This window comes from Triticum aestivum, chromosome 6A (assembly GCF_018294505.1).
Source record: "Triticum aestivum cultivar Chinese Spring chromosome 6A, IWGSC CS RefSeq v2.1, whole genome shotgun sequence".
Classification (NCBI taxonomy): Eukaryota; Viridiplantae; Streptophyta; class Magnoliopsida; order Poales; family Poaceae; genus Triticum; species Triticum aestivum.
Genome location: NC_057809.1, coordinates 35,364,382 through 35,376,915, shown reverse-complemented (window position 1 = coordinate 35,376,915; position 12,534 = coordinate 35,364,382). Strand labels below are relative to the sequence as shown.

Here is a 12,534-nt window from a genome sequence, read left to right as displayed (position 1 = left end):
CCCTTGCAAAAAGGCGACGCCAGTGCTTCGCGTACATAACTACGCTCTAGAAATACCATGGGTACAGGGGGAGGGGCACCATCACGGCACACCCGAAACACGGCTTAAACCGCATCAGGGGCTGCCGATTTTTTTAATTTTCTCTTACTTTCAGGACTCCATTCTTCGGAAGGCCTGTTCGGCAGTTCAATTGCCGCACAAACGATGCAAGAACCAGGGAAGCAGACAAGCCGCGCCGCATTACGGAACTCCCAGGTGGTCTCTATCACGAGCAGTATACCTGTTTCGCATATCATTCCGCAGCCTGCCCCTGGAGCGGACATGTTAAATAGTCCAACCTTTTGCTTATCGCATTATTTGTATCGTTCTGCTTTGATCGCAGCCCTTTTTAATAAACAATGCATAGCTTTTGTCTATTTTTGCATTACTCTTTTTTCTTTATATATATATATATATATATATATATATATATATGTTCCTTAGCAACATGTTGCACCCGTACACGTTGGTACGGCCAAAATACGCCAGGGGCTTTAGTACCCCTCAATATGGTGTGAGAAGTCCGAACACTTTAACAAGTGCGGCAATAGCATTATATGCATCGGCTCCGAATCATGTCTTGGGTCAATAGTTGGGTTTGCCCGGCTCCTATGTTTTGGTGCCTTACGTTTCGCTATATCGGCTAAGGTATCACTAGGAGAACCACTGCGATTGTGCCCCAGTTGAGCTGGGTCGAGCACCTCAGTGGAGAAAACTAAAACTAACTGTCATGATGAAGCGAGAGTTGGTCGCTGTTCGAGAGGTTTTTCGAGTCCCTAAAGACTTATGCCGCTTAGAGCGAGGAGTCGGCTCTATCCGGCCAAGGCATGGATAGCGCCCCGAACTCGGTCTTCCGAATACCAGGGGCTTCGCCGAAATTTAAAATTATAGAATTCTATGGCTAAGTGAGAGTGTTCACGCATTATAGTCCGATTGCCTTGTTCATTGGGCTGAGCGCCTCCCTCGAAGGACCCAAACATGGGAAAAAGAGCGCTCAGGTTTATCCCCGAACACCCCAGCACTAGCGGCACGGGGGCAGAAGCCGACGACTCGCCATCTCTCAGAATTGATAAACAGACGCACAGAAGGTAATATTTTAAATTCCAACAGCTCCAAACTCTCATGTTTTTTCATGAGAACCTGGAGCTCTTGCCGCACCTTGCCAACCTGGGCCTCATACTTCTCCCGCTCGGTGCGCTCCGTGGTCGCCTTCTTCTCGGCCTCGAGCAGCGCTTGCTTAAGGGTCGCCACCTCAGACGTGGCCCCTATAATAGCCATGATAATCCTGTCATTTTTTGCAATTGCACCTTTTTATATATATTTAAATAAGGTATTTCTTACCTTCATTGTCCTCGAGCTGCTTCTTGGCACGCCCGAGCTCTTGCTCGGACCGCTTGAGGTTCTGCTTTAGCGTGTCCACTTCCGCAGTCAGTGCGGCGGACGCAAGCAGAGAAGCCTGCATACGCATATTGACTCCTTTTTGTTAGACTCCTGTGAATTTTATTTGATCCTCTATTTGGCTTTTCTTCCCGAACGCCAAACAGAGCATCAGGGGCTACTGTCTATGCGGTAATATTATTCACACATTCTTTACTTACCTCAAAGCCTGTTAAAAGGCTAGTACAAGCTTCCGTCAGTCCGCTCTTGGTGGACTGAACCTTCTGGACCACCGCACTCATAATGGTGCGGTGCTCCTCGTCGATGGAGGCGCCTTGGAGTGCCTCCAACATATTGTCCGGCGCCTCCGGTTGGACGGGGGTCACCGGCACGGTGGGCTTGCTCCTCTTGGAAGGAGGTCCCCCGCCGGACTCTGGAACCTTTGAAGGTTCCGGAGCGGTGTCCGGCCTAGAGCCGGACTTGGAGCCCTGGGGGGTTTCATCCCCTTTACTCCTGGAGTCCGGGAGGTCGCCTTGCGGCGCCTCTAGCACCACCTCCTCCCGGCTTGGAACCTGTTGGGACAACACTTCGGTGTCGTCCGTAGGGCGGGGGGAGGAAGCCGTCGGAAGCGAGTTCACATCCGACGAGTCCAGTGAGCCGCTCGATGACGCGTCGAGCCGGTCTTTGGGTGGGCTGCATAAACATATTCAACATAAGGAAAAGCTGTGCAATAAACGAATACTATGAATTACTCTGGTATCCGGATACTTACGATTTTGCCAGGGGCTTGGCCTTGGGTGGCCACTCCTCTCCGCCGTCGTCGGTGTCGGTGGAATAGTCCGGAGGAAGGGTTTTCCCCTTCTTGGACCCTTCGGCCTCCCCAGTTGGGGCGACCTTCCTTTTCGTCTCTCCTCCCGCTGGAAGGGGAGAGGTCTCTTCTTCTTCCTCCTCGTCTTCACAGGAGGAATGCGCCTCGGAACCGTTGGATGATGGATCCGACACCTCCTGGCGCCGGGCACTCTTTTGAGTCCCCGTGGCGTTCTTCGTGGCCTTCTTCTCCGGCACCACATAGGGTGCCGGAACCAGCAGCTTCACCAAACGAACGTCCGCTAGGCCTTCGGGCAAAGGAGCCGGACAGTTGATTTGTCCGGACGTCTCCTGCCAGTCCTGTCAAAGGTAAGAGGGCTTAGATCCCGCATGGAGTCAAACTATGAAAAACTAATACCCTGTAAAAGGAAAAAATAGCTTACCGCATGAGCGTGACGCTGTGTACTAAATCCGCGATCCTCGGTAGCGGATGCGGGGGCCTCGACGCCCTTGAAAAGCACCTTCCAGGCATCTTCGTACATCGTGTCGAAGAGCCTGCTCAGAGTTCAGTGCCGCGCTGGGTTGAACTCCCACAGGTTGAAAGCCCGTTGTTGACACGGGAGGATCAGGCGGATGAGCATAACCTGGACTACGTTGACAAGTTTGAGCTTCTTGTCCACCATGGTTTGGATGCATGTTTGGAGTCCGGTCAGCTCTCCTTTTTTACCCCACGACAGGCCCGTCTCCTTCCAGGAGGTGAGCCGCATAGGGGGTCCGGATCGAAACTCGGGGGATGCGACCCATTCGGGGTTGCGCGGCTCGGTGATGTAAAACCACCCGATTGCCACCCCTTCAGGGTCTCCACAAAGGAGCCCTCGAGCCATAAGACGTTGGGCATCTTGCCCACCATGGCGCCTCCGCACTCCGCCTGGTTGCCACGCACCATCTTCGGCTTGACATTGAAAGTCTTGAGCCATAGGCCGAAATGGGGGCGGATGCGGAGGAAAGCCTCGCACACGACGATAAACGCCGAGATGTTGAGGACAAGGTTCGGGGCCAGATCGTGGAAATCCAGGCCATAGTAGAACATGAGCCCCCGGACAAATGGGTGGAGAGGGAAGCCCAGTCCACGGAGGAAATGGGGGAGGAACACCACCCTCTCATGGGGCCTAGGGGTGGGGATGAGCTGCCCCTTTTCGGGAAGCCGGTACGCGTTGTCGTTAGACAGGTATCCGGCCTTCCTCAGTTTTTTGATGTGTCCCTCCGTGACGGAGGAGACCATCCACTTGCCTCCCGCTCCGGACATGGCTGGAGAAGGTTGAGGTGGGGAGTGCGGACTTGGGCGCTGGAGCTCAAGTGCGCGAGAATGGATAGGCAAAGGAGGAAGAAGGCGTAGGTGAAAAGGTGGATCCTTGTCCCCTTATATTGGTGGACGCAACTATGTGTCCCCACCAGCCTGGTAAAACTCGCTTATCTCCAAGCGCCGTAATCAATGGCGCGGTTGGGTTACCCACGCCCGTATTGATGAGAATCCCGGAATAAGGGGACACGATCTCTGCTTTAACAAGACGTGCCAAGGAAACCGCCTCGCATGACGTGCTGAGGTGGGATAATAAAACGACTCGGGTAAAGGCTTGGCCATGGTGTGTCACACTACGGAATACGTCAGCAGATTAGATTTGTGTAAATGTTATTCTCTCTATGGCAATATGTGGAAACTTATTTTGCAGAGCCGGACACTATCTTTGTGTTCAAAATCTTCTATGAAGTACTTGGAGGAGGAACCCGCCTTGCAATGCCGAAGACAATCTGCGCGCCGGACTCGTCGTCATTGAAGCCTGGTTCAGGGCCTACTGAGGGAGTCCTGGATTAGGGGGTGTTCAGATAGCCAGACTATACCTTCAGCCGGACTCCTGGACTATGAAGATACAAGATTGAAGACTTCGTCCCGTGTCCGGAAGGGACTTTCCTTGGCATGGAAGGCAAGCTTGGCGATACGGATATGTAGATCTCCTACCATTGTAACCGACTTTGTTTAACCCTAACCCTCTCCGGTGTCTATATAAACCGGAGGGTTTTAGTCTGTAGGACAACATAAACAACAACAATCATACCATATGCTAGCTTCTAGGGTTTAGCCTCTCCGATCTCGTGGTAGATCTACTCTTGTACTACCCATGTCATCAATATTAATCAAGCAGGACGTAGGGTTTTACCTCCATCGAGAGGGCCCGAACCTGGGTAAAACTTCGTGTCCCTTGCCTCCTGTTACCATCCGGCCTAGACGCACAGTTCGGGACCCCCTACCCGAGATTCACCGGTTTTGACACCGACAATGATGGCGACGGATTCCCCTCTCCGGAGCCCCGAACGGACTCCAGATCAGCCCTCCCGAGAGGTTTTAGGGCTTGGCGGCGGCTCCGTATCGTAAAACGCGATGATTTCTTCTCTCTGATTTTTTTCTCCCCGAAACTCAATATATGGAGGTGGAATTGGAGTCGGAGAGGCAACAGGGGGCCCACGAGGTAGGGGGCGCGCCCCCCACCCTCGTGGAGAGAAGGTGGGCCCCCTGGCCTTCATCTTTGGCAGGTATTTTTCTTATTTTCTAAAAAGTGGCTCCGTGAAGTTTCAGGTCATTCCGAGAACGTTTGCTCCTGCACATAAATAACACCATGGTAATTCTGCTGAAAACAGTGTCAGTCCGGGTTAGTTCCGTTCAAATCATGCAAGTTAGAGTCTAAAACAAGGGCAAAAGTGTTTGGAAAAGTAGATACGTTAGAGACGTATCAAGTATCCACTATGTTCTGAGATTGATGTTGCTATGACTTTGATATGCTTAATGCTTGTCACTAGGGCCCGAGTGCCATGATTTCAGATCTGAACCTATTATGTTTTCATCAATATATGGGAGTTCTAGATCCTATCTTGCAAGTCTATAGTCACCTATTATGTGTTATGATCCGTTAACCCCGAAGTGACAATAATTGGGATACTTACCGATGATGACTGTAGTTTGAGGATTTCATGTATTCACTATGTGTTAATGCTTTGTTCCGGTACTCTATTAAAAGGATGCCTTAATATCCCTTAGTTTCCAGTAGGACCCCGCTGCCACGGGAGGGTAGGACAAAAGATGTCATGCAAGTTCTTTTCCATAAGCACGTATGACTATATTCAGAATACATGCATACATTGCATTGATGAATTGGAGCTAGTTCTGTGTCACCCTAGTTTATGACTGTTACATGATGAACCGCATCCCGCATAATTCTCTATCACCGATCCATTGCCTACAAGCTTTCCATATATTGTTCTTCGCTTATTAACTTTTCCGTTGCTATTGTTATCATCACTACAAAACACCAAAAATATTACTTTTGCTACCGTTACCTTTTATCACTGTTACCGCTACTATCATATTACTTTGCTACTAATCACTTTGCTGCAGATACTAAGTTTCCAGGTGTGGTTGAATTGATAACTCAGCTGCTTGAGAATATTCTTTGGCTCCCCTTGTGTCGAATCAATAAATTTGGGTTGAATACTCTATCCTCGAAAACTGTTGCGATCCCCTATACTTGTGGGTTGTCAAACACTCTTCCCCTCTCGTTGCTATGCATCACCTAGATAGATCTTGCGTGTGCGTAGGAATTTTTTTGAAATTACTGTGTTCCCCAACACCGACTGCCTAAATAACGCTATGACCGACACATGCGTTAAGAATCACGGAGATCCCACACATTCTTTCTCCCTCAATGAAGAGGTACCCTACCCCCTCGTCTGGGATTCAAGGACGCTACACCTGTTGGGCGAAGGAGTCGTTCACCCTAGACCTAGGAAATGTGTTGTCTTAGGTTACCAAGGCAGAACAATTGCATGTGACTGCCTCGCCGCGGCGGGCGAACCTCGACAACACAACGTTGTTGCCTGCTGATGACCAAGCCAAAAGAGGATAAGTTGCATGGTAAACATATTGAAACCAAAGGAACATAAAGCTCAGGGAGGACGACAAGCATCCAAACCAAGTGTTGCAGGCACTAGGAAGGCTTAGGGACTTGATGAATCGCAGCAACGCTGATGTCGGGGAGGGGATCCCACGTAGAATTGAGGGTGACGAACTACCACACAATAGGACGACACCCACAGGCGAGCACCAAACAGAGTATAGTAGACCAGAACTCGTCGGCTCAACACCAAAGCCGCCTCTCAAACAAAGTTGGCACCTATCACGCACATGCTATACGACGCCCCTAGGGAGGTCACGACGCCACCGCTCAATCCGAATGGGATTGTAGGTTTTCACCTTGGATCGAGGGGGGAGAGGGAACCTCGGCGGTGCCTCCTATGAGGAGGACAACACCAGTGAGGGTTGCCACCATAGTGATCGGCCAGGCCAAACAGGGACCTCTCTTGGTCTCGATACTCATACCACCTTAGCCCGTCATACAACTCAACTGGTGACCAACGACCATTAGTGCCAACGACTAGATTCGCCGGGAAGTGAGCCAAAGGGGAAGATGTGGCACTGACCTTTGAATCGGATGCCAGAGGCGACGTCCCTGCAGCCCACGGACCACACACCGCACTGGGCGCCGCCTCGCCGGACCGCATCAATAAACGCCCTTGCTGCTCAGACAATGTCGCCTCTCCACTCATGGTTCTTGCCTTGGTACCCATAGTCCCTTCACCCGAGCAAGGGAGCAGCCGAGGCCTCACCGCAACCATCATCGGCGGCCGCGCAGATTATCCTAGTGTCTGCCTCCGGCGGTGGCGAGGAGAAGTGGGGAAGGGAAGCGGTACCCTAGTAACCCTCGAATCGCCCACATGGATTTTTCTTTTTCTTTTTTTAAGACCTCCACAAATCTCATTTCATCACGAAAATTGGCATGCATGTGAAATACACATCAATTTTGTTGCAAAAAAACAGTTTCTTTAAAAAAATACATATTTTTCGATTTTACTGTAGCAAAGGGTGCACGTGAGCTCGAGCTCACATACTCCATGTCCATGATAGGCTATTTTCTCCTGTTGAATGTCCTTATTTCTGCCAGGCAGTGCTCATGAATGATAAAAGAATCGAGAAAATAAATTGCTCCTCTGTTTAAATAGCACTCCAACCATTCTCCACATTCACATGTGCGTTCCTCATGGTCCATGCGCTGAGCTGTGGCACCCTGACCGTGGCACTTCCATTGTTGAAGGCATACATGTGGGCCTTGCCGACACCAGCGAGCACCGCTGGATAAACTCTGGACGTGATGCAAACCCTACCACCACCACCGAAGCTCTCCACCGCCGACCGATCAATCTGCAAGGCAGCATCCATCCATCCATTTTCAACTATGACATATAGGAAGTGAATAAAAGGAGAAATGGCAGAGCCTCCTTAGCTTACCAGAGTTCTAAGAGATATATTCCTCTCCTTTGCAAGATCAAGTTCAAAGAAGCCTCCATAGGCTGGTGTGTACGGTGATGGTCTGATGGAAGACCTGTGCAAAGAAAAGAAAAACTTTCAATTTAGTTTTCAGACTTTTATGGAGAAGACTAAGCAAAACTAAGGCAAAAAACAGAAGCAATGACCTTCTTAGATCAGAGCACATGAGTATCATGTACTTTCGCTGTGATTTGTAGACTCTGAAGTGCACGACAGTGTGCTCATCCATGTTGTTTGAGGCCAGAATAACAAGTCCAAATGGCCCTATACCACCATGAACCGATGCACCGGCTTCACAACAATGCTTCTCTGGGTCCAAAAGCCAGGAAGGATCAAAAGGTTCGGCGGCATCGATGGACGTCAACTCAAAATATATCTCCACATCAGCCTGTTTCAAGAAAACTTGTGCCTGATTAGCTATAATTGCTCTTAAAAATACACGACACACCAAAGCTTCGGAATATATACCTATCCTTCTCCTGAAAAATGCACTATACAAATAATTAGTAATTATCAGAAGGCCCTACAGTTCTTACTGGCTTGACACTTCTCGAAATAACATAAATTCTCCTGAAGACCAAGTAAGCTGTGAAAAGGAAACTACCTGAAAAGTGTCAACTCCATTGATCTCAAACAAATCTCCCTTGTTGAGCTCAAGTCCTTGATGGTTGATTTCATTTGTTCGAAGGGACTCAATCTCATCAACTGGCCATTGCAGCAACTGCTTGCCATTGCCGTCTAACCAAATCGTCCTGGGGATTGTCTAAACATAATAAAAACTGAGCTTAAATATGTTACATTGATTTGCTAAATAAATTAGATCATTATTCCAATATGATATGAAGCACAACCAATTAGGGCGAATTTGCTTACATGGATTCCTGCCCAACCTTTTGCAACATCATCTGAACGACAATCTGCCTCCTGAGACCAACCCCATATGATCCTCCTGCCCTTTTTCGAGTCAAAGAATGACTTTGAAGCATAGAAATTGCCATAATCAATCCTCAGCCACAGCCGACAGTCATCTACGATAGTATCAGGCACAAAGGCATCACGTTTGAGATCATAAACCCCAATCAAGTACTTGTCAAAGTAACCCACGCTCATTTTGAGGGCATGCTTGGCGCCTCTTGGGATCGCTACGGACATGTCCAGTCCACTGTTATAGCCTGGCAATACCGCAAAGAAATCCGGGCACTCCCACATATTGGACAAATTATGAGAATACAGTGGGTGATCAACTCTTGTCCAACTCAGAAAGTCTTCACTCTTGTACAAAAGTGCAGCGGTGTAGCTGTACAGCTGAGCACCAACTGCTATCCTCCACAGTCCATCTGGTCCGATCCAACCGGTTGTCGGATCCCTGAAGCAGCTTCTGTTCAAACCCGGTACTACCGGTTGGATCACTGGGTTATTGCCTGCTTTGGTCCATTCTCTCAGGTACGGGTCAGACAGGTTCCTGGGAAGCAAAAGGTTTTGGACCTGACAGTTGTCTATGCTGACACCGGTGTATAGGATGACCGGTTGACCACCAGACAAAATTGTGGCTGAACCGGTCCAGCAGCCATCTATGTCACTCGGGTTATCCGGTTCTATCACGGGTTCAAGCTGGATCCAGTTGACAAGGTCTGTCGAAACCGAATGGCCCCAAGCTATGTCACCCCAACACCAGAGGGCGCAGTGGGGGTTATACTGGTAGAAATTATGGTAGATGCCTTTGTAGTACATTAGTCCTGAAATATTTATAAAGGAAGTATAATTGTTAGAATACTGCAACTCCTCCTTTTTATTTAGAGGTGTTTGCGCCGAGATATTCATACCACATGGATCTTTTGTGTCATCGTAGATTCCGGAGGATCGCCAATCCATCGGATATTTGGAAAAAAGTGAGAGAATGTCAATTTAATGCAACAGATATAGAATGATCCATGTGGCCAGTTATGGAAGGGAAAAGCATCCTACTTTGCCTAACTGAATTTGGTCTGACCAAAAGTAACACTAACGGTGGAGCAAATATGGACAATATGCAAGTGGCATAAATCTTGGCGAGAAGGTACATATCACTATTTCTGCCATGAATACTTCCATTTTATTTTGCGCGAGCATCTATGGCTATAATCATCTTACGGCAGTATTACTCAAAATCTAACGGCAGCATTCAGCAAGAGATTTGCACAAGCAATGAGCTGGCCACCAAACTTTTCCATCGTCTCTATTCATTTTTGACACAAAAATGGCAGCTCTGTAATGATAGTATTGCCAAAACTATTATGTACTTTAACAAGCATATTATTTAATATTGGCACACAAAATTAAGATTGAGTAGTGTGTTCAACTTGGCTTCTCCACGTGGGCAAGCCACTAAACAATGAGGTCACATGATTTTTCATGGACCAAGAACAAGAAAAGGCACACGAAAGCAGAGTGGCATACACCAACAGATGATCCAGAAAGCAGAGATGAATGAAACCTAAAGGAAATAAATAGAGAGGAAACCAAACCAGAGACATGATCATATGAACATACCATTGATCCAATTCATGGGAGGCTGGAAGTGGTAGGCAGTCCTGTACCTCGTGCTGACAATATAGGGGACCTCTGGAGACAGTGGACAGAAGGAGACCTCTGGAGACTGTGGGCAGAGGGAACATCTCCCTCCACTCCCATTGCTGCTGCTGTTGGAGAAGAAGAGGTTGGATACAGAGGAGGAGAGGAAGAAGAGGGCAGGGAGGAGGACGAAGGCCCAAGGTAGCGCCATGGCGGCAGAAGGAATGAGAGATTGAGGAGAAGGAATCAAAGATTTATGGGGGTGTGTTGTGACATGTGAAGGCGTTGTCGCTTAAGAAGCTGCTTAGTTAGGTGCTTCTGCAGAGGAAGAGGCTGCAGGAGGAGGAGGAGGAGGGCCGCGGCACCTGCGTGGGCTCAATGTATTCGTCGACATGCTGGAATAGGCGATGCCGGTTTAGAGAGGAGATGGAGGAAATGTCGTGGTAGAGAATGAGCACCGAGGCGGCTGTGGTGCGCGGGAGCGGCACGGGGGCATACAACGCCCGGTCGGCTGGACTTAGCGCCAGTGGCGGAGCCAGGATTGGCTGACGCCCCAGGCGAGAAACTAATGGTCAAAAAACACCTAAAAACCCAACTTTAAGGCATACAAAAGTCACACTATATTGCATAACTAACCAAATCCCAAACATAATATTCAATGGCAGTATTTGTTCAATGACGGTTCAACTAATAAAGTAAAACATATCAAAATAATATATAGCATAAATAAATGATACAAAAGATGGTACCAAATCAAATGATTTATCGATCTGAGCTTACCATGAGTACATCTTCAATAGTAGAAGAAGGTAAACCTTCAATGATTTGAAATGCAAATCAGCACACCTTCAATAGATATAATCTGTGGAACGTTATCAATTTTTTGAGTTAAAGGACCTGTTCCTGTGGATCCCGCGATTTGAACTAGAAAAAAAACATCATTGTCTTGTTTCTCTTATTCATCTTCATTTTGTCTTCCTGTAAAATTACATGCAAACAAAATTTACTGAATCGGTTTCAACATTTACAAAACTGCAGAATTACAATACAAGACTAAGGGAAGGAAACAACATTGAATTTCATTCGAGGTATCAAACAGTGGCATTTGCTAGCGGGATTGAGATGAGCTGTTGTTGCTCCTCTCCTCGAGACCTGGACTGGACGAACAGGGCGATCGTCGCCTCGCCGGGGCTGCAAAGGAAGCCGTCAACCAAGATTCGAAGAAGGAGAAGAAGGGGAGCATTGGACTGCCCTCTGCCGCATGGGGCTGGCCAGCTGGGCATGGCGAACGAATAATGGGTCGACCGCGGCGGGGCACGGCTGCCGGCGGCGAGCGTGCGGCGGCAGGCAGGCGGCAGCCCAGGCAGGGTAGGGTTCTTTTCTTTCTCGTCAGACTGCTCGCGCAGGCGCAGCCGCACGGTCGCACTGCTTCTCCTTTTTTTTGATCATTGTGTATTATTGGGCTGAGTCTCAGGTCCAGCTAGGATTAGAAGTGGGCTGCGCCCCAGGCCGAATTCCTTTTTTCTTGATATGGGGCTGGGCAGACTCAAGAATAAAAGATATAGGGCTGGGAAAGTTTCTGACGGCTCAGGCCATTGCCTAGGCCCAGCTCCACCGTTGCTTAGCGCCGTAGCCGTGGTTGAACGCGACGCCGTACCGCGTCGGCAGAATGGAGCCGAGGCGGAGCACCATGAGCGGCACGGCGTACCTGCCCTGGCGGCAAGCGCATCGAGAGCTTTGGCGGCCCGGAGTGGGGTGAGTGACCTGAAGATGTTCGACGGGAATTGACCCTAAAAAAAGAGTATTCCCACTTGACCCGGCATATCACAAAATACATCATCATAAAAAAAATCTATATCTATATCTATACATAATCTCGACCTAAAAATAAAAAGGCTGCTGCTTCTGTTCGTCCGCCTTAAAATTATTTTCGAAGTTGACACAAACTATCCACTTTTTTTTAGCAATTGCATCATTTATTAAACATTCAAACATATAGGGATACAGATAATATCGGGCATACTAGTAAGCCACACGTGGCGTCCGGGAGGAAGAGAGGTTGCTGCCTTAGCTAAGGCATGGGCCTCCCCATTGTGTTTCCTATTATCATGGATAAACTTGACATTAGTAAAAGACCTCTTCTGGTGCTTTATCGACAAGGGGAATCATCTTCTATCCTGGTGACGACTTCCACGCAGTCCGAAGCCATGCATACAGACTGAACATGAAGATCAATGGCAAGGGCGAGTGCCTCGCTGCAAGCCTGAGCCTCAAGAATTGTGGGATCCAACAGGCCTTCGAAAATAATCGCCGAGGCCCCTAGGTAA

General features: G+C 48.6%; 1 protein-coding gene across 1 annotated transcript; it reads right to left on the bottom strand.

The window, feature by feature from the left end:
- Positions 1–7,131: 7,131 nt before the first annotated feature.
- On the bottom strand, positions 7,132–10,663 carry LOC123130167 (fructan 1-exohydrolase-like). The gene is made up of 7 exons (XM_044550116.1): positions 10,187–10,663; positions 9,481–9,489; positions 8,531–9,393; positions 8,262–8,420; positions 7,804–8,045; positions 7,619–7,712; positions 7,132–7,531 (listed from the first exon to the last, which is right to left on the bottom strand). Exons 1-7 carry the CDS (start codon positions 10,416–10,418, stop codon positions 7,325–7,327), a joined length of 1,806 nt encoding a protein of 601 aa, XP_044406051.1. The 5' UTR covers positions 10,419–10,663; the 3' UTR covers positions 7,132–7,324.
- Positions 10,664–12,534: the final 1,871 nt, after the last annotated feature.